Source organism: Prunus avium, chromosome 1, assembly GCF_965620075.1.
Source record: "Prunus avium chromosome 1, drPruAviu1.hap1.1, whole genome shotgun sequence".
NCBI classification, from domain to species: Eukaryota; Viridiplantae; Streptophyta; class Magnoliopsida; order Rosales; family Rosaceae; genus Prunus; species Prunus avium.
Window position 1 is genome coordinate 10,290,420 of NC_142284.1, and position 22,846 is coordinate 10,313,265.

The 22,846-nt window shown below is 37.6% G+C and overlaps 3 protein-coding genes and 1 pseudogene across 3 annotated transcripts; 1 reads left to right on the forward strand and 3 right to left on the reverse strand.

Annotated features, from left to right (window-relative positions):
- Window positions 1-555: 555 nt before the first annotated feature.
- ATOEP16-2 (Mitochondrial import inner membrane translocase subunit Tim17/Tim22/Tim23 family protein) lies at window positions 556-2,814 on the reverse strand. Its single transcript, XM_021966825.2, has 8 exons — window positions 2,697-2,814; window positions 2,310-2,517; window positions 2,107-2,158; window positions 1,841-1,915; window positions 1,641-1,672; window positions 1,279-1,312; window positions 1,018-1,085; window positions 556-900 (listed from the first exon to the last, which is right to left on the reverse strand). The coding sequence occupies exons 2-8, from the start codon at window positions 2,448-2,450 to the stop codon at window positions 757-759; spliced, it is 546 nt and encodes a 181-aa protein (XP_021822517.2). The 5' UTR covers window positions 2,451-2,517; window positions 2,697-2,814; the 3' UTR covers window positions 556-756.
- Window positions 2,815-3,602: 788 nt separating this feature from the next.
- LOC110763924 (binding protein) lies at window positions 3,603-14,249 on the reverse strand. The gene is made up of 24 exons (XM_021966822.2): window positions 13,897-14,249; window positions 11,869-11,949; window positions 11,626-11,725; window positions 11,429-11,513; window positions 11,291-11,340; window positions 10,394-10,473; window positions 10,164-10,223; window positions 9,869-9,968; window positions 9,692-9,769; window positions 9,479-9,546; window positions 9,277-9,345; window positions 9,089-9,166; window positions 8,914-9,009; window positions 8,439-8,509; window positions 8,233-8,310; window positions 8,028-8,121; window positions 7,370-7,468; window positions 5,951-6,135; window positions 5,747-5,861; window positions 5,167-5,298; window positions 4,976-5,083; window positions 4,788-4,897; window positions 4,584-4,691; window positions 3,603-4,495 (listed from the first exon to the last, which is right to left on the reverse strand). The coding sequence occupies exons 1-24, from the start codon at window positions 13,939-13,941 to the stop codon at window positions 3,964-3,966; spliced, it is 2,622 nt and encodes an 873-aa protein (XP_021822514.1). The 5' UTR covers window positions 13,942-14,249; the 3' UTR covers window positions 3,603-3,963.
- A 1,696-nt stretch (window positions 14,250-15,945) lies between these two features.
- LOC110763925 (dihydrolipoyl dehydrogenase 1, chloroplastic) lies at window positions 15,946-20,729 on the forward strand. The gene is made up of 15 exons (XM_021966823.2): window positions 15,946-16,488; window positions 17,108-17,254; window positions 17,380-17,514; window positions 17,712-17,820; window positions 17,933-18,057; window positions 18,358-18,483; window positions 18,568-18,648; window positions 19,005-19,067; window positions 19,166-19,240; window positions 19,349-19,427; window positions 19,524-19,624; window positions 19,780-19,893; window positions 19,998-20,111; window positions 20,212-20,283; window positions 20,386-20,729. The coding sequence occupies exons 1-15, from the start codon at window positions 16,186-16,188 to the stop codon at window positions 20,431-20,433; spliced, it is 1,692 nt and encodes a 563-aa protein (XP_021822515.2). The 5' UTR covers window positions 15,946-16,185; the 3' UTR covers window positions 20,434-20,729.
- A 192-nt stretch (window positions 20,730-20,921) lies between these two features.
- On the reverse strand, window positions 20,922-22,322 carry LOC110763929 (putative dolichyl-diphosphooligosaccharide--protein glycosyltransferase subunit 3B pseudogene; annotated as a pseudogene).
- Between the last annotated feature and the right edge of the window lie 524 nt (window positions 22,323-22,846).

Consider the following 22,846-nt stretch of genomic DNA (forward strand, 5'->3'; position numbering starts at 1 on the left):
GTTGAATTCCAATAGAGACTCTTTGAGATTTCAAGTGTAGATTCAACATTTTGAGGTTTGGATTTTAGGATTTCCCCAAGACCCCCAAAATGTCAAATCCACACCCAATACTCCAAAATGTCAATCCCCACTCAAAAGCCAGGATTTCAAGGCTCACACCCAAATTGTCCAAATGCCAATACTAGTCTAAAATGTTTTTAGTTTTTCAGTGTGGGAAGTGGGATATTTTCAGATCATAGAATGCATGCAGCTGGTGTTTTTTAATATAAAAGTCCTTAAAGTTGGTTATGTTCCTAAAAGTCCTTAAAACTGTTGAAGGTGTTCTGCTTGGAAAGACCAAAATCATTGTTCTCTGGGTTTACCTTGTAAAATGAACCTGTAAGAAAGTTCTCATCTATGTAATTTTCTGTGATCCAAGTGATTCTATCATTGTGAAATGATCTTAACATCTCAAGGTTGTATTAGAATTAAGACTTAAAATCTTGTAGGATTAACCACACAAAAAAGAACTTCAATAACCCAACATTTAAACCAGTGAAGTTTACGCAAAAACCATACAAGAAAAAAGGTCTAGTAGACCCTGAAAATTCTTTATGGTGATGATTAACCGATCCAAAAGCAAAAATCCTAACCAGAAGTTTTCTTAAACAAGAGATGGAGCAAATCACATCTCCACATTATCAAAGAAAAGCTCTCTGTGGATATGGCATCCAACAGCAAATCACATCTCCACATTATCCTACCCCAATCAGCAGCCTAAAATATTCCAGAGAGAATATTTGCAGCAGTGGATATGGCAGCTCCAGTTATAGCACCTTGCACAATCTGCTCGTGGGACGACCCCTCCGATGTGAGTGCCAGAGCCACCCCCGTAATCGCTCCGGCAACTGCACTGTTTTTCTGCAGCAAATTACCAAGAAATAATCGCTTTAAGCACGCACCATAAAAGTAGGAATTCTTAGCATGCCTAATGCTGAAGCGTTCATCATAGAGACCAAAAAAATTATATAACCATACCCAATCATGCGCCCCACGAGCCTCTGTCAGTCCATATGTGAGACCTGAATACACCCCTGCAGCCAGCCCTGATATGAAAACAAGTTGTTAGCTCCCTTCCTTCGAGTTTCTACTGTGCTACACGCGATCATAAGCAGGAGAAACTGAAATCCAGAGCTTTATTTCATCGGGGGGAAACGAATTACAATCAATCATTAGCCTTGGCTACTGTGTAAGCTTATGCAATTTCATGCTTGTAATTCAAATATAAAATCTACTAACCCCATTGCAAAGATTCCTTTCCAGTATGCTTCACCTGAAAAACAGTATGACGACTAATCAGCAACTACTAACTACATCATCAGTCATGACCAGAGGCCAGAGCAGTGAATTTTGCAGAGCATGGTGATTTGTTAATAAAACGATCGACACCGGAGCTCTTTATCGTTTATTAAACTGATTGGTGTTGGATGCAGGTGAATAAATTTGAGTTCCAAACGATCAATAGAGAACATAAGGCGAAATTTAGGTGGGCATATATGAGGCACGGCTTAGCTGAATCATTGGTTCTCCTGTTGTAGAGGGTAAAAGTCCTAATTACAATGAAAATACATGGTTGAATTGAATGTTAACTTTAAACTCACCATAGCCTCGAGAGATTTTGTATTGTTTTCACCTGCAAAAGGCACATAAAACAATCACTTGAGACAATCGTGCAATGCAAATAACTGAGCCCCCACCAACTAATTTGGAAGGAAAAATTAGAATGAATGGTTTGATAAGAAAATGAGAGAGGAGATGACCAGATTCAATGAAACAATGGAGAAATTAACATAACATATACCTCTGAGGTCAGGGAAGCGATGCTTTTTGTTGCCTGAGATTTCCGGCGGGATACCGCCACCGCTTGAATCAAGTCCTGCACCTTACAAGAATAATAGTGAACATCCCAAGCCAAAACCAAAAGAGAGGCTACAACTCATTCAAAAGAGAGAACAGAAATAATACCAAGAAAAAGAAACTCAAAGCAGAAGGAAATAAATGAGAATATATAGTGAAATGAAGAAGCAACATATATATAAGAAGTTGGAAGAGGACAAATTAAGGCACCTTCAGTGGCTGTGAAATAAGCCTCACGTGACACGGCCTGAATAGCTCCGATCTGTCGATTGCAGCAACCAACAGAACCAGCCTTATTAACACAATGCTCATCTCACATATTCTACGTACGTACATACACATGAAGATATATATATACACACACATGTACATACAACAAGAAGAGAGAGAGAGAGAGAGAGAGAGAAGAGGACCCCAGCAGCTTTGAGAAAGCTCTCAGCGATGCGGTTGAGGAGAGGGTGGCCGAAGTCGAAGAAGCCACCTTTCTCGAAGCTACGCAGCTCCTGAAGCAAGGAAGGCCTTGTTTCCAAATTACTGCTGCTCGTGTTCATCATTCACTTCAATACTTGTTTATTTCTTTGATGATTTGTTTTCTCTCTCTACACCCCTTCCTTTCCTTCCCTGATTATTTTTATATATAGGTATGTATCAAAAGAAAGAAACAAGGATATGAGGTTCTCTGTACGATGCAACTGATGATGCAGTGAAGATAGATTTTTGGTCCAAGAGTGAAGATAGATAGTACATGGTACTTATGAACAGGAGAACAGAACAAAGCAAGTCAGAGTGGACACGTCTACCTGCCACGTACACACGTACCCACGTACGTGTCTTTCTTCTGCGAACTTGGAGGCGTCTCCTTTGCAACTGCTTCGCCACCTGTCCCCCTTCCCCTGCAACCAGTTTCTCACTTCGCTTAACCCTCCCCCAATGGAGAAAATACATGATTAGTTTGTTGAAAACTGAGTGAATTAAACTAAGACACACATCTAGGTTCTAACTAGGACTCGTGCGTTAATTTTGGGCTCCACTCTCCATTTGTTCATTTACATGAGCGAGTGGGAAAATATACTCCCTCAGAGGATACTTACTATAACAATTTACTATAAATATACTCCCTCAGAGGATACTTTCTAAAACATTTTACTATAAACACCCAAGAAGTATGTGGATTCCACATTAAAATTCATAATTAAATACTTTAAAAATTAGAAATGGAACCAACTAAGTAGAGTAGTTAATCCAATTCCAATTCCTTAGTTCGCTTACCTAGCTTCCTCTATTCATTGCTTCCTTTATTCTACGCCTTCATTGTTTCGAAACATTTCCTTGCGGAATGGAGCCGCCTACAAATTACAATTACTGCACACTTGTGGTTTTTGGGGTTGCAGGCTAATAAGGCAGACTGAAAACCTTCCAAAAGCTTTCTTGGATAATTATAAAGTCAATAACTAATTTACAGTGAGCTACAAATCGAAAATTTCCACTCATACTACTACATTTGACGAAAATTGGCCTCTAAACCCACTCCCTATCTCTCACACCCTCTATTACAACCACACTCACCCACCACTAAAACTTTTTTAACATCAGAGGGATACCCACCACCATACAGGGCACGTATTGGTGCCCTATCTATCACAAGCCAAAAAAGAGCCAAAATTAAGAAACACAAACTTGTGAACAAAGGGGGGAACCTCAAAAACGAAAAGCAAAAAAGATAAAATTGGATATAGAAAATCAAATGCTGATTGAATGTTTTACAAAAGCAAATACTTCAAAGCCTCAAAAAGGCCAAGTGAAGAAGAGAAGACAGGCCCCACATTGTGAGAGTATGACTTTCTTTTTTCCGCGTCGCAATGGCACACTATACAGTATTCGCTCCTACCATCGATGGAAGCCAGCCATAGACCAAAATTCATCCTCTTCTGCGGGTTCACTTCCTCTCTTTCAAAGTATGTTGTTCATCTGTTGCCTAGGACCTCTTTCTGGCACCAAGCACACATTCACAAGTTGCATCAAGAACACAAAGTAGTAACTGCACTGGCTATGGTTCTAAAAAACAACTCAGGATCCATTTACAGCCATTTCTGGTGAGGATTTCGGTGGTATCAATGGGCAGTCCTCTCCACCCAACTGTCTATTCTCCGAAGCGCCATGCAAGCGATCGGAGCAGCCTCTGGAAGTGGCAGGCTCCTTCTCTCTATTATCCTCATCCTCTGAATTGTTGCTATCAGCACAGCTCCTAGAAATAGCATGCTCATTTTCTTGATTTTTCCCTTCACCTGAGTTGCTGACCCCATCAGCTGTGTGAGTTGCATGCATGTTGCTTGCAGTTTTCTTATTCGGTAGCACTGCCTGGCTTAGAGTTGTACACAAAGCAGCAAACACACTTTCTTTTGGCTTGGAGTTTTTACCTAACCGTTGCCTCTTTGCAAGCTCGGGCTCCCTATCCTTAGAAGCCAATTTCCGCTTCAACCTAAGGGACTCCATTGTTCCTTCATCTTCATCGGAGGTTTCGGGATGTTTCCTGGGCGGTGGCTTGTAGTCTTCGTCATCCTCATCATCATCATAATCTACCAGCCCGACAGACCTTGGACTACAAAATTCAAGATGAAAGTACGGGTTAAATAGCAAAAATATTCTGAAAATGCACTCTGTTATTCTAAATACAAACAGTACAATACCTGGATGGTGGATGGTTTGCAGCAACACCATTGGATAATACAGGCTGAGGTTGTGCCTGTACTTTTTGGGTGTTTGGCATGGATGCAGATGCTGTATCTTCTTCATCACTGATTACCAAGTTCCATATTCAGTGGCTATGGGTAGCAAAACTTAGCAGCAAAGAGTGCTGTCAATCTCAATAGACGTTCAGCACAAAAACATACCTGTCCTCATTAAAATAATCTTCTTCTTCTTTCTCCAAAGCGCGCTCATCAGTTCGTTTTCTAGGGTCTGACACATTGGCGCTTCCTTTTGGTCCAAAACTTTCTAGGCACTGCAAAAGCACTTGTCAACTTGTCAATACAAAAGCTCTAAATCTAGGAGTGGAAGAACTCTAGAAGGAGTATAGTACCTGCTCATATTTTACTTTTAGTGCTTGAACGGATGCAAAAAACTCAAATTTGACCAATTGATCCCAGAATGAATCAACCAAGTATTTGACCAATGCTTTCAGATTTTCCTGCAAAAACAAAAGCATGGATTAGACGATAACTTCAAGACATGCTTTATCTCCAAATAATAAGGTCTAAAAGAGAGTGGAACCTTCCGAATGAACTCAAAAAGTTCTAAAACAGCAGAGTTGAGCAGGTTATATCGATTTCCATTACCAACAAATGCACCTACAATCGGCTTGAGAAGGTTGTTCTTAACAATATGATTTATCAGATGCTCATCCTGCAGATTTATACATTATTCCAATAGTTACATGAATAACCTATCCCACCAAAAAATAATATATCATGGGGGGGAAGAGAGAGAGAGAGAGAGAGAGAGAGAGAGAGAGAGAGAGAGAGAGAGAGAGAGAGAGAGAGATGTAGAACAGGAACAAAGATAATCCTTAATATTCTTATATGGGTTGACAACTTGTTAAACTGCCCTTTGTAGCCAACATGACGCAGAAACAAGAACCATTTTGTATTACAACTACCATCATATGGAAAAATAAATAAATTCAATGCAACTGCTATGCTCAAATCAAAACAATCCATACCATGCATTCACCTCTAGTCTTGTATGGAAATTCACTCATCTTAACTTCCCCTGAAGACCATTTGGGTCTATTTCAAATCCTAACTGAACTAAAGGACAAATGAAACTTCTTTTACAATCAACACAAACTCACATGACGGGATAGAATAGTGCGAACAAATCGAACTGCAGCAACAACTAGATACTTTTCCCTTCTTTGTGTTACCAACAAAACTTTATCTATGACGTTATTAAGAAGAAAGTTACACCTGCAAATGACAAAACCCAAACATTCCAATGTCACAGGTCAGCAGCAGAAATCCATTTATGAAAATTGAAGAAGAATCCAAGATGTTACTTTATTCTGTATGGATGGTGAAGAACACAAAAGCAGAGCAATTCACATATGTTTGACAGTATTTCAGGCTTTGCAACATTTTGATCAATTGATTGAGCATTGCCTTCCAAAGGACATGACGCTGTTATAACATCAATTAACTGACCCAGATGCTTCTCATAGAAAATCTCGATAATTGCATCTCTCTGTAGGAAAAGCAAACGAGATAAAAATACTCAATAACCAACTCATCCATATACAAGCATAAAAACAAGGCTTGAAAAAGAAATTATTCCTTACATGCAAGTTTTACTGACATGATTTTCCAACAATTCAGCAGAAATATAATAAACTACAATTCAACATTCAAAATGTTACACCTGCATAAATAAATTCATACGTATTGCAGACTCCAAATGCAGCTTCACTATATATGAAGCTTCTACAATTGTGAATTTGTGCTAATAAAAAATTGACAATACTCTACAAATAACAATACTCTACATGAAAGAGCAATCCAAAGATTTACGAGATGGAACAGAGCAAAATTGGGTCATGAAAAGTAACAGCCAACAGAGATTTGAATATAGTGAATATGAAAAATGCACAACTAGAACTTCCCCAAAATGAAAATGGATGCAAAATCATTGTAAATAAAACAAAACAATGACCTCGCTCGAGTGAGCTGAAAACACAACAATAAAACGTAAATCATATCAACGAAATCTACAATTAACCAGACACCTAAAGGTATAGTGAATGAATTAGATAGTAGTAAAGGTAATCTCCTATTCAATGGTTCAATAACCAAATTCATAAAGCCTCTCATTATGTTTCTAATATTATACATTTAATATGTAAGTGAAGATGACTATACAAGTTTTAGTGAATATAGCAACAAGAAAGTTATGTTATTCAGGAAATAGAAATAGAAGCTCCTAAAACAAAAAAGGCAATTATTCATATCCTCCAAATAGTGTTAACATGTTCACTAAAAATTTTTGCTGCAAATGTTACATGCACACATATGACCACATTCACAAAGATACATGAACACTTACATGCATATATACAAATACACTATGCCCCTCTAACCTAGGTGGACCTGCTGGTGAAGTTACTGGTACGGCATTAGTTGATTGTGATGGAGAAGTTGGAATTTAAGAATGAAAGAGTGTATAAGAAAGGACATGAGAGGAGACAAAAGATGAAATCCACTGTAAGCTATTAATATATAGGGAGGCAATAGGTGAGTTCTCCTCGAGAGTGACAGTAATATAGTGCATCTTGATGATTTTCCAGGCACAAGTCATAGCTAAGAAAAAGTAGTACACAAAAGATAGAAGAATAACCATAGCTACAAATTTCTTGACATACTCATGTATAAACTTAATCACTCAAAAATATATTTATTGAACAAAAATTAACTAGAGCAGATACCTGTGCTCCTGACAATGTGTATGAATCTAGTAGACTACGAAGAATTTCAAGAAACTGACAGTGCATGTCTTCCCCAAAATCTGTAATCATTCCTTTAACCTGTAAGTAGACAATTAAATATCAATATTCATAGAGGTAACACAAACGCTTGCATTGGCATTTATAAATTTCAAATGTGGATCTCAAAAAAGATTCTATGCCTGCTCCCATGCAGGTTATCAAACTCGGATGCAAGCACATCTCAAATTATACAAATTAAGGGGAAAAAAATTAGAATCCTTTTAGATATGCTTGCTATGATCATTACTCCTTTTAGATATGCTTGCATATGGAAACATTCCTTCAGAAGCTAAGTATCAAAGCTAAACCATTACTTTTCATCTTTTCATTTCAAAAAAACAAAAAAAACTAACCCTTTACCTAATACCAGTTTTAACTTTACAATGCATACAATCCTCAAAACGATGCTTCACAAATATAACCTGTGTTCTTGCTTAATTAGGTCCATAAAACAGGGTTTAGGCCCATTGAAATTTGAATAATTCACTGGGTTTAACACAGTTCAACTATAAGATTTCTTTCGAGCTCAACTAACACAGGTTATTGTCTGGTGCACATGTCATTTCATACACAAACACTAAATTAAAAAAGTGCGTACCAAGAGTCCTAGAAGTGGTATTCCTTCCTGGCGAACAACATATGAACGAAGAAGGTTTGGATCCTGATTCATGAAAAGATTGAGGATATCTGTCCTGCATCCATTTAATCACCAATTGTCAGGACTATGACACAATGAAAGAAATAGATAAGCAGAATGACAAGCACCAGACTACAGAGAACAGATACTTTAAGTTCATGATTACCCAGTTAGTACAAGCTTTTTATCTTGACTCTGCAAAGCATCGGTTACAATGTCAAAGATTCCTTCATTCATGAGATCCCTACAGGAATTTAGGTTTTCAAACACAGACATTATATAAGATAAGAGAATATTAGCTGACCCCCGTAAAGATAAGCAGCTGCAAAACATAATGGAGGTTCAAGAAATATAACTTCAGGAATTGTTTACCTAAACAGGCGGAGCTGCTGGACCATTGGCAGGCTTTTGCTTAAACTACAAAACTCATGCAAGAAATATACCTACAATACGAAGGGGAAAAAATGATAACCACGATCAACATTGAGGTACATCAAGAAATTATCCACACTGCACAAACAAATTCTAAGCTATGGCTATAGTCTCTTTCACGACATCAAAATCCTAATGATTATATCAAAATTCAGTAACGTTTATGGTAATGACATTAAAAAAGCAATCATGTTACTAGCAAGATAGTGTTTAAATTTGTGACATTAATAAATACTAAACCTTTATTTTCATTTCTAATTAAATTGTCAGAGGGAGAAGAAAATCAAATGAAACAGAAAGATAAATGACACAATCTAAACGACCAATTACACATTCATGAACTATCCCTTCGGGAAGTGCACTGCATCATGCCTCAGATAAACAATGGAAGAGCGCTTATGGAAATCAAAATTACCAAGTTCCTTTTAGATTCTGCAGAGGTGGATGGTGACCTTAACCTAGCAAACAATTCCTGAATAAAGGTACTGTCGTCCTTTAGCAAAGAAACAACCTACAACAGATTAGGAACATTAGGATTATTGTAACACACAGCCCTCCACATGTTTAAAGAATGAGTTGTAAAATCTTACAATTGCATTGTTTGCATGAATTATGGAATTGAGATTTCCAACCGTGGCCTCATCCAGTACTCTAGCCAAAACGACATCCTAAAGAAGTAGTCGAAAGTAAGACTTACTACCAAAGAAGTAGGTAAAATTTTCACCAAAAAATAAAAAAGTAGGTAAAATGAAAAGGTTAAACGGAACAAAAGATGAACCTTTAAATATCCAACTTTATACGTCTGGTGTATCTTTGACAGAACCATATGATCTTTAATTGGTATGGCCTGCGCAAAGTAAATTTATAAATACAGATACATGAGATAGAAGAAACAACTCCCATATGCATTAAGATGCTCTCCAACATTTATAGTCCTTAACCCCAAATCCCCAACCACACAACCTAAAGAAAATTATTACCTCCTTAAAAACAACATGCTCTTTTAGAAAGTTACGATGGTGTTGGACATGAGGTACTTCAGGGTCATCTGCAATCCAAAATTCAAGTATTTCAACATATCAAAATAATACTGAATCATAATGAACTAAAAACCGAAGTATCAGGCGACAACTAAATTGAATTCCAATACAGAAGGTTATCATGAAAGAACACAAACCAATAACAGAACTCACACTCAAGGGAACCAATGACATCCATGATTAAATCATCACCAAATATTTTCTCAAAGATCTGAGGACTATTCAGCAGAACTGCAGGTAGAAAAACACATATCAGTCAGTAATAAAAGGAAATACATGCATTTATGTGGGGCATATTTTGAGGGTAAAATACCATAAAGGAATACTTACTGATCCCCCTTACTATTTTGTATATCATGTGAAGACCATCAACATTTTCCAAGTCTTCACAGATTCTAAATAGGCCCATGAGCTTTCGGAAAAACTCTTGCTGCGTTGAGATTAAAAGACTCATTAGAAAAAACCAACAAGCTGTAAATGAAGGTTACAATATGACAAATTTTATGGTTAAATATAACTAAATTCGACTTACTACAACAATTGATTTTTTATTGAAATGAAATAACCTTGCTAACTAATCCACTATCCATTTCTTCGGAGATCCACTAAGTTATACAAAGCTTACATCAGTCAATATCAGTTCTGTCAATCGCATCTGATCAGCAATGCCACTCTCAGCTACAGTCTGCATCACATATGCACATGCATTGTCATCACTTCGCATGTAACTTGCATAAATATAAGACATTCCACAAGGGAAAAACGAAAGATAAGAAAAGCTTGAACAGAAAGTGAAAAATGTGGAAAGCAAGAAAGATAAAACCAATAATATGAGATGCAAAAGAACTGTCCCACCTTCAGGATTAAAGGAAGTGTTGATAGCTCAACCACAGGTAGCTCCCTTAACTCACTGTTTGCACTGTGAAATGTCTCATCTACAGATATCACAGAAGATGAACAATTCATGCTCCAAATTTGAAACAAATAAATTTAAAGAGCGCGCGCACACACAATGTGACCAAAAATCAACGACAAAGAACTCTGAAAATTTCGAAAAGAATGAGTGTAATGTCCCTCCACATTTTTCCCCCGTTTCTTCAAGATATTTCTACCTTTCTATGCTACACATGGTCATCAGAACTTTATTGCTATTCATATTACTTGAAACAATTCCACTCCTTCGCACAACAGAAAAATCTAAGATTGTTAGAACACTATTCATTCTCAGCACATAAAAGTTGAAATATTAATCAACCAATGTGTGTTGACTTAACCCAGAATGGCTAGAACTTGCCTGACTTCAATTGCTTAAGGCGATGCCCAAATTCATTCTTCAGGCATTTTACAGGGATAAGCCTGCTGTATGGTACCTTAACAGTTTCATCATGCATTCTTGTATTAAATATTTTGTTTTCTGGAGCAACTTGTTAGTCTTATAATATAGAGATTACAGAAAACTCAGTAGGGTTCCACTTCCACAAACAAGGAAAAATAATTCTTTAATCAATTACTCATGACAGAGAATTCTTTCATCAAGAAAAAATATCCTCATGCACTTTAGTTAAAAAATAAATGAAAAACACAATATGTAGTAATGGTATTCACTAAAAATAAGATTAAAAATACAAATATCCGACCTCTGTAGATATTGATCACTTCTCTCTGACAAGCTTCACTATCTACAGAGGTCGGTTATTTCAAAAGCAGAAAAAGGAAAGGGAATACATTTTGAATCATTTTGCAAACACTTACTGTTAAGAGAATTAAAATGTAAATTCCTTTGGACACTGCATATGTGGTCCCTGAATAGAGAACGGAAAATAATTAGTAGAATCACAAGATCAAGGACCATGTGAAAAGGAAGAACAATGGAAAAAATTTGGTAGTTACCATATGTAAGAGCAGCCAGTAGACTCCTGAAAGCTGAGAGCTAATTCCGTAGAATATTCTGGATCCCTCCATGAGATAATTGTATCTTAACAAGAAATAATCCAAACTCCACAATTCAGTATCAATTCTAGACACTTGAGGACACCATATAATAGCAAATTAACATTATATTATCTATCTATTAAAAAATAAAATACCTTCTTGCTTTCTGTAGATATCATCCGAACTGATACGATGCAGAAGTAATGTCTCATTATCTTCTTCATCAATAACAAATAAACCCAGCTCTTCTGATCTCTGTGTCACAACAGTTGCATTCAATCATAATGCATATCAAGAAATCATTTCTAAGGAAACTTGACTCCAAACAACTCATTTCTCACAAATTTACTATGTCCCTATCAGATTAGCATAGCTTTAACCCAATGAGATTAACAAACCTCCATATAGTCAACCGTAACATGACCTGTTCCCTGATCATCCCATTTTCCATCTTCATTCAGACGGTAGACCTTAACACGCTGAGATACATAAAAGAAAAATTAGACCAAAAACTTCTACCACATTCTATATACCAATATCACTACTGCAAATTTAAACTATAAGATGCTACCCAGAGCAGATACAAGTCAGACATCAACATGGCACTAGCACTCCATAGATAATTTATATATCATGTGACATGTCAACATCTTTTCTCCACCCAACACTTCACCGAAAAAGCTGAACCTGACTTGGAGGTTGTGATGTTTTTCAAAAAGGACACCAATGATAATGAGGATTGTTAGCCCAGTGAAGTTCTTTATTGTTCTGGGAGGGTCTTTTATTGTATTTTGATTTAACTAGATGTAATGGTTTGATTAAGTTATAACTGCTGCTTTGCATACTTAAATGAAATCATTTACCATATAAGTTTAGATAAATTAGTTGCACCTAGCCATGTAACGTCATAATCTTTTTGAGATTCTCCAACCCACCGCGTTCATATTGTGTTGGTTCTTTGAAGCACATAAACAAGTAAAAGTGTAAATTCACAATCAATTGAGTCACTATAATACCATAAAGAGATAATTACTAAAGACAATAGTTTTATATGCATATGCAAAATTCTAAGAACTCACAAATACATACAAAATATAAAAAAATGAGGATAAAAATATAAATAAATATATTTAAAATATGTGATGGAAAATTTTCCTTAAGAAAAATTTAAATTAATGGCATTGCTTTCCATTTTCTTAACATGATAAATAGGGTTAAGGCAATAAATTTCAGTAATGTCACAAAATGTGTCACTTGTTCAACGCAGTTCCTTAAGATTATTAAATTTAACATCATTCAGCTCAGAAATCAAGTTGTTATTATGGGAAAATATAACGGTCCAAAAGCTAGTAATCTAGTACAATGAAATTGGTATTGTACAGATCACCAACTTGAAAGAAAATTATAGATGCCATCGAAAGGTTGTAAAGTCAATCTACGTCATCAACATGTCATCTGATGAGGAAATTTTCTAAGGAAGACCAATACTGCAGCACAAACAAAACGACAACGACGACAGCAATCCTCCAAATTCTTTGGTTTCCAAGTTAGAGAAAACAGAAATATCCAAAAAACCACAACCAAATTAAGCTGGGGCCCACATTTCAAGGTCCAGAACCTAACTAAATTAGGCGTGAGAAAAGGTATAAATATTTGCATGGAGCTCAAACAAGCTGTGCATAACAAACGAATTCATATATACCGCTCAGCCTACCCCACAAAAAACTACCAATGAACTCTTTCCCATGACAAATCAACTATAATCCTCCTCCTTCAACTTATAAGGAAGTAGGATCAACCACAGAGACCAAGAGCTTTAACAATTCCCAATTGCAAAAATAAACTCTATCACATCCTTCAACCTAAAGCAGTGCCTTTGTCAATACTTCAATACTACAACTTCCCTCAACAGATCAAAAGATACTTTTAGAAAGTTCCTTACCAGCACATGGAAACGGCAATTACAGTCACTTTTCCAGTGAAGAACAGTATCCTTTCTATTAATAGAACAGAAAACAAGTAAAGTGAAGAAACTAACACTGTGTATCTATTGACTCTCTTGTTAAACGGTGCCACACACTTCACTGCAACACCTCTTAGAGCTCAACCAGCTGATATGATATGAACACTACTTTTAAAACTTAAGACGCCTCAGAGAACACAAGCAAGATTTAGTTAAGCTGATATGATATGAAACCCTAACGGAATAGAATTTGAAATGTTATCATTCCCCAAACACATATAGCCAGCTCCGCCCAAATGGAATTAAATTAGCTAACAAAATTAAACAGAAAGCAAAACCAAATATCCAATTGAGAGTAATCAACCTCGAGCTTCAAAATTCGAAAATAACAAAAAAGACTGTATACACTGCGATTCTAGGTCAAAGTATTGAGCTTCCTAATTTTGTAGAAAAGCACACTCACCTGCATCGAATTGGTATTGGCCTGTGATTTATCCGGCGCACCCATCGGAGCTCCCTACTCTGCGATTCAAATTCGTAGCTAAAATTGAGTAATTGGGTAAGAGTCTGAATCGAACAGGAGAATTTGACAAAACTTTCAATTAGGGTTTTGAGGGCGGGGCAAAAGAGAGAAGATGAGGGCAGAGGCAGGTGATTAGGGTTCCCGGAGATCAGTAGAAAACCCTAACCGCCATTAACGTAGCAGTGTGAACCTACGAATTTTCTCGCGCTTTCTCTCTCTCACACACTCTCTCTCCGCTTTTTATTCTTTTCTGTGCAAGTGTCTGAGCCCCGACCTTCCCCTTCGATAATTAGAAGAAAAGTGGAAAACTATTAAGCATGTTAGAAATTGTCGTATGCCCGTTATGCCCCTTGTTTTCATGTGAAATTACGGTGAAGCCAATGACCATAGAGTCCACGCACTATCCACGCGCTTTCTTTTCGCGATCAAATCACGAGAGAGTTGGTATATCATATGTGTTGCTCTGCCCTGAAAAGCGGGTCCCTTACCTGCCTGTAGCTGAAAGACGCACACGTTCGCTCCTGATTGGCTGCTCAAGAGTATAACACGTGTAGCTTCTAGCAACTAGCTGTGACGGAACGGAACTCCACAACTCGTCCGGTCGCGGCGCCAAAGAACAACCGCGCCGGTTGCACCAAACTTTGTGCAACCGTGATGTATGATTAGTCTGGCACCTTTTGCTAGTTCATTTGTGTTTGTGAGGACTTGGAAAACTAAAATCTCGTTGAGATGTGACGTGGCTTATGGTGAGTGGATGGATGAGATTATACGGTTAGGATGGGAAAATGAGTGAACCTAGAGTTTGCCTTTTTCAGAAAATGTTCTTTATAATCATGCACTCCACATAACATTATTTTATAATAAAAATAAAAATGTTTCTCAAGTATTTTCTGGTATTTTCATCAAAGGAATAAGGATCCACATAACATTTTTGTTCTTATATGCTACCAAATCTATGGGACAACATGCTTTAAATTTTAGTGAGTTGCAGGGCCTATTTGGCATTGCTTATTCGGAGCAAAAAGTACTTTCTTGGAAAAAATTCTTCCACCTGCATGTTTGATAAATGGAAAAAAAGAATCTGATTTTCATGCAATAGATAATTTGCTATGTTGAATTTTGATGGTTGAATTGCATTCAATATAAGTCATGAAACTTAATTTCAATTGCAGGTTTGAGTATGAAAGATGGATTTAATGGTGTTAATAGGTGAAGAAGCTGCTCTCTCTAGACTCTATAATTTGTGTTAGAGGAAGGTGCTAGTTGGCAATTAACAATGAATTTTTGTGACTTTATTGTAACTTATTCTTAGAATCAATCAAATTATATGCCTTACATATAAGAAAATTCAATGAAGATAAAATGTTGATGGTTCAATTAAAATGAAGATAAAGTTACTACTATTTTTTTATATAAAAAAAAACTGTTATGATGATTGATTTTGCAAAAATTAGAGCTCAACCTGTTCAAACTGGTTAAACCAAATCAATTTGAGCGGATTGATTAATTTTATGCTAATATAGTATAAACTTGGACTAATTTGAATTAAATTGCAATTAGTTTGGTTTGATAAAACTTTTTATGTGCTTTTACTAAAAACACTTCAAATAAAACATTTCCTCGATAACTAATCCAAACGAAACAAAGCAAGTGAGTCATCAGCACATAATAGACCAACCAAAAAAAAAGACATACAATACATTTATGTGAAAAATCATGGTTATGCTATTCCAAATAACTACAATTGAAAGTATTCCTTAAATCAAATCATACTATATAAATTATGAGAAGTTGCATCATTTTTTTCTTTTGAGAACTAAAATTCATTGGCACATTAGCTCAAAAGGAGTAATTTTGATAAGGAATTTATATTTTTTTTCACATTTTTACCCGTACTCGTCACACCAGTTACCGTTATGTTGCTAACTAATTTTGACTGCGAAATGCAGGCCCAGTGCGCATTTTAGCAAGCAGAGGAGAGGACAATTAACAAAAGATAGTAGAGACCAGAAAGACAGCGAGTTGTTCATCAGCCGCACTTTGATTTCTCCGCCTGCTCCTACTACCTCTTAAGTCCTCAACGGACAATTCGAGGCTGCCCTCCTCATATCTCTTTCTTCACCCCCCCCCATAATTATAACAACAAACTTCCCTCCCTCTCTCTCTCATTTCCTTTCATTTGATTTCTCTCTCTTCAGATCTCACTCTCCTATTTCTCACATTCCCAAAATGCAGGCATCGCTCTCTCTCCCTACCCTCTCTCCCACCATTCCCAGATCAAACTACGTCGTTCAATCAAAGCCTATCAATCTCCGCTTCTGCGGCCTCAGAAGAGAGGCCTTCGGCTTCTCGTCTCTCAGCCACTCCGATTCGCACCGAGTACGAGTCTCTGCTCCTTTGCGCTCTGCAACCGTCTCGGTCTCGGCCTCGTCATCCGCTAATGGAAGCCCTCCCAAGTCGTTCGACTACGACTTGCTCATCATCGGCGCGGGCGTCGGTGGCCACGGTGCTGCTCTCCACGCCGTCGAGAAGGTACGGAAACTGCGCACTCACACTCCTTTATAATTTACTGAGAAATTGCGGCTCTGAGCTTTGGATTTAGCTCAATTGTCACTTTATTGGTTGCTCTTGTAGCTTAACTTCTGTTCTAGTAGCTTCGATCGTCTTTGCTTTTTGCCTAAATAGACTGTACTAGCTAGCTAGAAATGGCTGATTTCTTTCTGTCTTCTGTTGCGGTAAGTTGTTTACTCGATCAAAGGTAATGAAAATGTGCATGCCGTAAGTGTATCTGTGTATATCTGATATCATGGCAAGAAATGCATTAGCTACAAGCTTACAATCCATTTTAGTTTGATACTTCAAAATTAATACATAAGACTTAGAATGTCTATGTGCATGTGTGTTGGTATTTAAGTAAATACTGAATTTATATAACAAACTTAGCAACTGTCGTGGTTGCCTTCACACAGTAACAGACAATACTGGAGTTAGAATATAAATTGAAAAATAACTACCAACATAAGACGTGGTGGGTTGTTTTTGTTAAAAAATATATATAGTACGTATTCTCCTGTGTGGGGTTTTTGGAAAAGAAAGGCTGTTGAGTTTGTATTTATTGATTTCTTTTCTTTTCTTAACACAACAATTGCAGGGTCTGAAAACTGCCATCGTAGAAGGAGATGTGGTGGGTGGAACATGTGTTAACAGAGGATGCGTTCCATCTAAAGCTCTTTTGGCAGTGAGTGGTCGGATGCGTGAGCTTCAGAATGAACATCACCTTAAGGCTTTAGGTTTGCAGGTAAAACATGATTCAGTGATATCAATTGTATGTACATTTATATGTATGTGCAGATACAAGAATTTATTGGTTAGTTGTGAAAACTTATGTATCTTACAGTACTGCTTTATTGTGACTTATGATAGGTTTCAGCAGCTGGGTATGACAGACAGGGAGTAGCTGATCATGCGAATAATCTTGCAACGAAAATTCGTAATAGTTTGACCAATTCAATGAATTCTCTTGGAGTGGATATACTGACAGGTGTTGGTACAATTCTGGTAAGTCATGCATTCTTTCAAATTGATTTGGTGTCAACACAAACAAATGTTTGCGTGCCCAGTTAAGAAATAAAGCTTGCTTTGTTACAATGCTGAGCTTGTTAGGGCATGGCTATGATTAAGTTTGAGATCTCTCATACAGCGCAAGTGCTGGCAAGTTTTCCTAACTTTGGTACTCTTAATATGAAACTATTCAGGGCCCTCAAAAGGTGCAAATTGGATCATCTGACAAAGTAGTAACTGCAAAAAATATAATCATCGCCACTGGTTCTGTTCCTTTTGTTCCTAAGGGTGTTGAAGTCGATGGTAAAATTTATATGTTTCCTTCTTGTTGTTATTGAATAATTGATGAAAGGATTTTGGTCTTAGTACCATGCTTAAGGGATACCTAGTGACTGACTATATGATGGATCTGCAGGGAAGACTGTAATTACAAGCGACCATGCCCTCAAATTGGAGTTTGTTCCAGAGTGGATTGCTATTGTTGGGAGTGGTTACATTGGTCTCGAGTTCAGTGATGTGTACACTGCACTTGGGAGTGAGGTAGTTCCTTTCTTTTTATTTATTTTATTTTTGTTTTTATAAATTACTTTTCATCTGGTGAATTTTTACAATTATTTTATGTTAAACTAATGAGCCTAGTCTTCCATTTGAGGAAAACGAGTTTCTATTAATTGTAGTTTTAGGGCCTTATAGCATTAAACTATGGAGACCTTGTATGGATCAATCAGTAACTTCTCCTTGTGTCTACCAATGTAATAAGACACCTTTTTATTTATTTTTGGATGATCTAGGAGTTCTTGTCTCATGAGGCAGTCTAGATTAATCTTAAGTCTTGTGCAGGTTACTTTTATTGAAGCTTTAGATCAGCTTATGCCTGGTTTTGATCCAGAGATCGGGAAGTTAGCCCAGAGGGTTCTAATAAATCCACGAAAGATTGATTATCAAACTGGAGTGTTTGCATCCAAGGTCAGCTGATGTTTATTCTCTGAATTTTATACCAAGTGTTTTCAGGGTTTCTGTTTCCGTTTTTCATTCTTTGGTTTTTAATAGATCACACCAGCAAAGGATGGGAAACCAGTCACCATTGAATTAATTGATGCCAAGACCAAGGAACCAAAAGATACTCTTGAGGTAATTAATTGGATCTGTTTAAACTTATGTAACGTATCCAAAGGATATATTTTCCTGCCATTAATGGATATTGTCATATGAATTTGATAGCAACAGCCACATACTTCGCTAGTTGAATAATACCGTTGTCAAGGAACATGTTCTCATCTGTGGAGCTTTAATTAGCCATTTATGAATTAACCTGCTGTAATTTTGTTTCTGAACTCAGGCATATGCGTGTTTTAGACTTCCCAATTGATTCCTGAGTAGCTTGACTGGTTCCCTTTTAATTACTGTAGGCATTGTTATTCCAGTTCATATGCATATAGGTTATTCAGAGGCATTTATCTGGACCTTTGTACTTCCTCTTCTAACAGGTAGATGCAGCATTAATTGCAACTGGAAGGGCCCCATTCACACAAGGTCTTGGATTGGAGAATGTATGACCTCGCACTTTATATCCATCTAATTTTAGAGTGTATATATATAATTATTCAGCAAACGAACAGCAATAGTTTCTCACATATCTTTTCTGCAGATTGATGTAGTAACACAACGTGGTTTTATTCCTGTTGATGAGCGCATGCGAGTAATAGATGCAAATGGCAACTTGGTATGTTGCAAATTTCCTTATGAGCATGAACCCTAGCATTAACGTTATAAAATTGTTACCAAAAAAAAAACATTATAAATTGTTTCTGATTTGAATTTTGAACATCAGGTTCCTCACCTATTTTGCATTGGTGATGCTAATGGAAAGATGATGCTTGCTCATGCAGCCAGTGCCCAAGGAATTTCAGGTTAGTGTAACCAACCTGTTTTTATTTGAACCTCTCTCTCTCTCTCTCTCTCTCTAACATGCACAAATAATTGATTATCTTCAAAACCTTTTTCAGTGGTTGAACAAGTCACGGGAAGAGACCATGTACTCAATCATTTAAGCATCCCCGCAGCATGTTTCACTCATCCCGAAATCAGTATGGTCGGATTGACAGAGGTGAGTAATTTGCTAATTGACATATTCATTATTCATCATCTATGTATCACAAGGTTATGCTTTTATTTATCAGTGTTTAACATATTCGACCTTGAATTAGAGATCTTCTAGGTGTCATCATATTGGCAGTTTAACTAATCAATTGCAATTTTCAGCCTCAAGCAAGGGAGAAAGCTGAAAAGGAGGGATTTGAAGTAAGTATTGCCAAGACAAGTTTCAAGGCCAACACAAAGGCCCTAGCAGAAAATGAAGGAGAGGGACTTGCTAAGGTGAAAAATATGTACTGAGTACTTGTGTCGTCAATGAATTCTCCTTTATGGTTGCTATGTACTGTGGATATTGATGATCCTGTTTCTGCTTTGTTTTAATGCAGTTGATATACAGACCAGATAACGGAGAGATACTTGGAGTCCATATATTTGGGTTACATGCTGCAGACCTCATACATGAAGCATCAAATGCAATAGCATTGGGGACACGTATTCAAGTAAATAAAGCCCGTACACTGCAAATTATGATGCGACCCTTATAATCTACCACCCCAACTTTCAGTTTACTTATATTCTACTGTCTATTTGACCTTGCAGGATATCAAATTCGCAGTCCATGCACATCCAACTTTGTCTGAAGTGCTAGATGAACTTTTCAAGTCAGCAAAGGTGAGCTGCTGACTTTAACTTCTTACGTCATGCTGTGTGGCTGCACTTCTTCTTCTTCCTGATATGTGTTTACCCACATATCTTTTTTAATTGTTGGGGCAGGTTAAAGAGCATGTTTCTAGCCCATTAAGTGAACCAGTTGCAGTCTAAGCTTCTCAATACTCGAGTATAAATTTTGAAGATATTTTCTTGTAATAGGGAGTTTCAGGAAGTTTTGTATCACAAGACAAAAGAGATCATCAGCACCAGGAGAAAAGAAGTAACTTAAGGGAATCAAGGACGACTTGGCCCAAAATATTTTTCGCCTTTGTATCTTGGCTTTTTAGTTTTTTTAATGGCTTCAAGAAATACTTGCATTCGTAATTGTTTTCACATGGAAGCGTTGTTTTCTGTAGTTTTAGACAGCAGCCTTTATAAATAATAGAAAGTTTGCTTTTAATACGAAACTGTTTTTTTAATATCACCTATTGTAATTGTCAATAGTACCATTTTCTTTTTAATAATCAAATTTAGTATATTTAAAATTAAAATTAAAAATCAAATTTTGGGGAAGAAATGTGATATTATAAGTGAATCTGATTTAAATTGAAAGATACTACTTACTAAATTCTTCTAAACTCCCAAAATTCCAACATCCCTAAATCACAACAAAAATAGTAGAAGGAATAGTTACATACAAAAACTAATACACCAAAACAAAATTGCATACAACTAGTTAAGTTATAACCAAGGGTGGAAAGACCTGGATGACAGTGTTTATAACCAGGGGTAGCAACAAGCATACTCGTAACTCGTCTAACACAGAAACAAGTTATTGACTAAAATACTAGCTTTAACAACTGTCAAAAAGTACACATCTTTCTCAGGATAAATTCATTATCAAAGTTTTCACTAACACAGATCCAGCACCTTTATAGAAGCTCAAGTGGTGAATTGGCATCCTCATCCTAACCAAGCTCAGTTCCAACTCGAAGGCCAAAAAGCATGCACTCCATAGCCGGTCTTCCAATTATCCAAGTAGACCACCTTCTTCACCGCCCAAAACGAAACAAGGAGCGCGATAATCATAACAATACGCTGCACCTTGACATTGCGGACGGTAACAAGCACGCGGGTGAGGAATGCCAACAACAACCCAACAATGGTGTACAAGAACCCAACTGTGAAGCCTTCTGTTCCAAGCTGCATTCCGGAGCCCTGGTAGAAAAATATGAGCTTTGAAGGGTCATTTCTATCAACCATGAACATGGGCATTTTTCTAATGATGTTATGCATAGCGCCCGAGACGCTAAAGAAGTAAATGAAGACAGCCCCAGATAACCAAATTCTTGGGTCGTGAAGCAAAGTCTTGCCACTGATGATCTTCTTCCCAATAAAGGGTAACCAAATCAACCACCCGATGGTAGCGAACATAATTTGCTTCTTGGATAGCATCGGAGGGCGCTGAATCGGACCCACGACGAGTTTGGTCTTGGACTCGATGAACTCGGACATTGACTCACCCAATCTCGAGAAATCGCCCTGGTCCATTTGCTGGGACTCTTTGAGGCTGTGGTTGGGTCCGATGAGGCGAATGTGAGGCAGCGAGTTGACTCCGAATTGGGCAAAGCTGTGCTGCGAGTCTTGAAACTCGATGTCGCAGAAGAACAACTTGGCGTGGGAAGAAGACGATGGGTCTTCATTGTTCTCGATGAAAGTCGAAGCGACGAGAGCGAACTCGCTGCGGAGCTCCTTGAGATGGAGCTCGTGCTTGTCGTGGAGCTTTGCGGCGTCAAAGAAGATGAGAACCCAGTAGGGCCTTGGGGTTTTGACGGAGGTCAGAAATCGAGAGAGTGAGTGGTCGTCGAGGCGGATCACGCCAGATTTGGATCGGGCTTGGAGGGAAAGGAGTTGGGCTACCTGGTCCGAGTTGGATTCGGATAACCCAAGGAATGTGGTGAGAAAGAGGAGGGTGGTGATGAGGAAGACAAGGGGTAGTTTCGGAATTGGGTCCATTTTGTGGGTTTTCACTTGTTACAGAGAGCAAAGGGTTTTGCTTTGTGGGAAGAGTAAGAAGAAGCCTCAAGTAGTGGTGTCAATCGGGACAGGCCGGCCCAGCACGGCACGAGCCCAGTCCGTTTAAATGAGGCGCGGCACAGCATGAGCACGAATATTAATGGGCTGTGCTCGGTAGGGCACGAAAACTTGGGCAGGGCCGAGATCAAAAAATAAGTCCAATGGACTGGGCCTGCCCATGGCCCGAGCCCGCTTCAAGCACGGTACGAGCTCAAGCCCACTTCAAGCATGGCCCAAGCCCAGCCCATTTAGCTTTTTTTTTTTCTTCTCAAAAAGTCAAAATGCAATAATTTGACATCTAATGTCATTGTTTATATGTTTTTTTTTTAATCATAAACATATATTTGATGTCTTTCATTTTAGGGGAATTACTTGGGTCCTTAATTAATTAAACATATCAACTACAAATTAATTAAACAACTTTGGACTTGATATCTAATCAATACATATAACTGTTGAGGCCTAAAAAATCCACGGTTCGGCCCAAATAAATTCTCGGCCCAATGCA

Coding starts and splice junctions, on each gene's coding strand:
- LOC110763925 (XM_021966823.2), top strand. CDS start 16,186: ATGCAGGCATCGCTCTCTCTCCCTACCCTCTCTCCCACCATTCCCAGA. Junction 17,515..17,711: donor CAGGTGTTGGTACAATTCTG/GTAAGTCATGCA, acceptor GAAACTATTCAG/GGCCCTCAAAAGGTGCAAAT. Junction 20,112..20,211: donor CATTGGGGACACGTATTCAA/GTAAATAAAGCC, acceptor TTGACCTTGCAG/GATATCAAATTCGCAGTCCA.
- LOC110763924 (XM_021966822.2), bottom strand. CDS start 13,941: ATGGGTGCGCCGGATAAATCACAGGCCAATACCAATTCGATGCAG. Junction 9,969..10,163: donor CAGAACTGATATTGACTGAT/GTAAGCTTTGTA, acceptor ATCTCAACGCAG/CAAGAGTTTTTCCGAAAGCT. Junction 4,496..4,583: donor GCAAACCATCCACCATCCAG/GTATTGTACTGT, acceptor TGAATTTTGTAG/TCCAAGGTCTGTCGGGCTGG.
- ATOEP16-2 (XM_021966825.2), bottom strand. CDS start 2,450: ATGATGAACACGAGCAGCAGTAATTTGGAAACAAGGCCTTCCTTGCTT. Junction 1,313..1,640: donor CAAAATCTCTCGAGGCTATG/GTGAGTTTAAAG, acceptor ACTGTTTTTCAG/GTGAAGCATACTGGAAAGGA. Junction 901..1,017: donor CTCGTGGGGCGCATGATTGG/GTATGGTTATAT, acceptor AATTTGCTGCAG/AAAAACAGTGCAGTTGCCGG.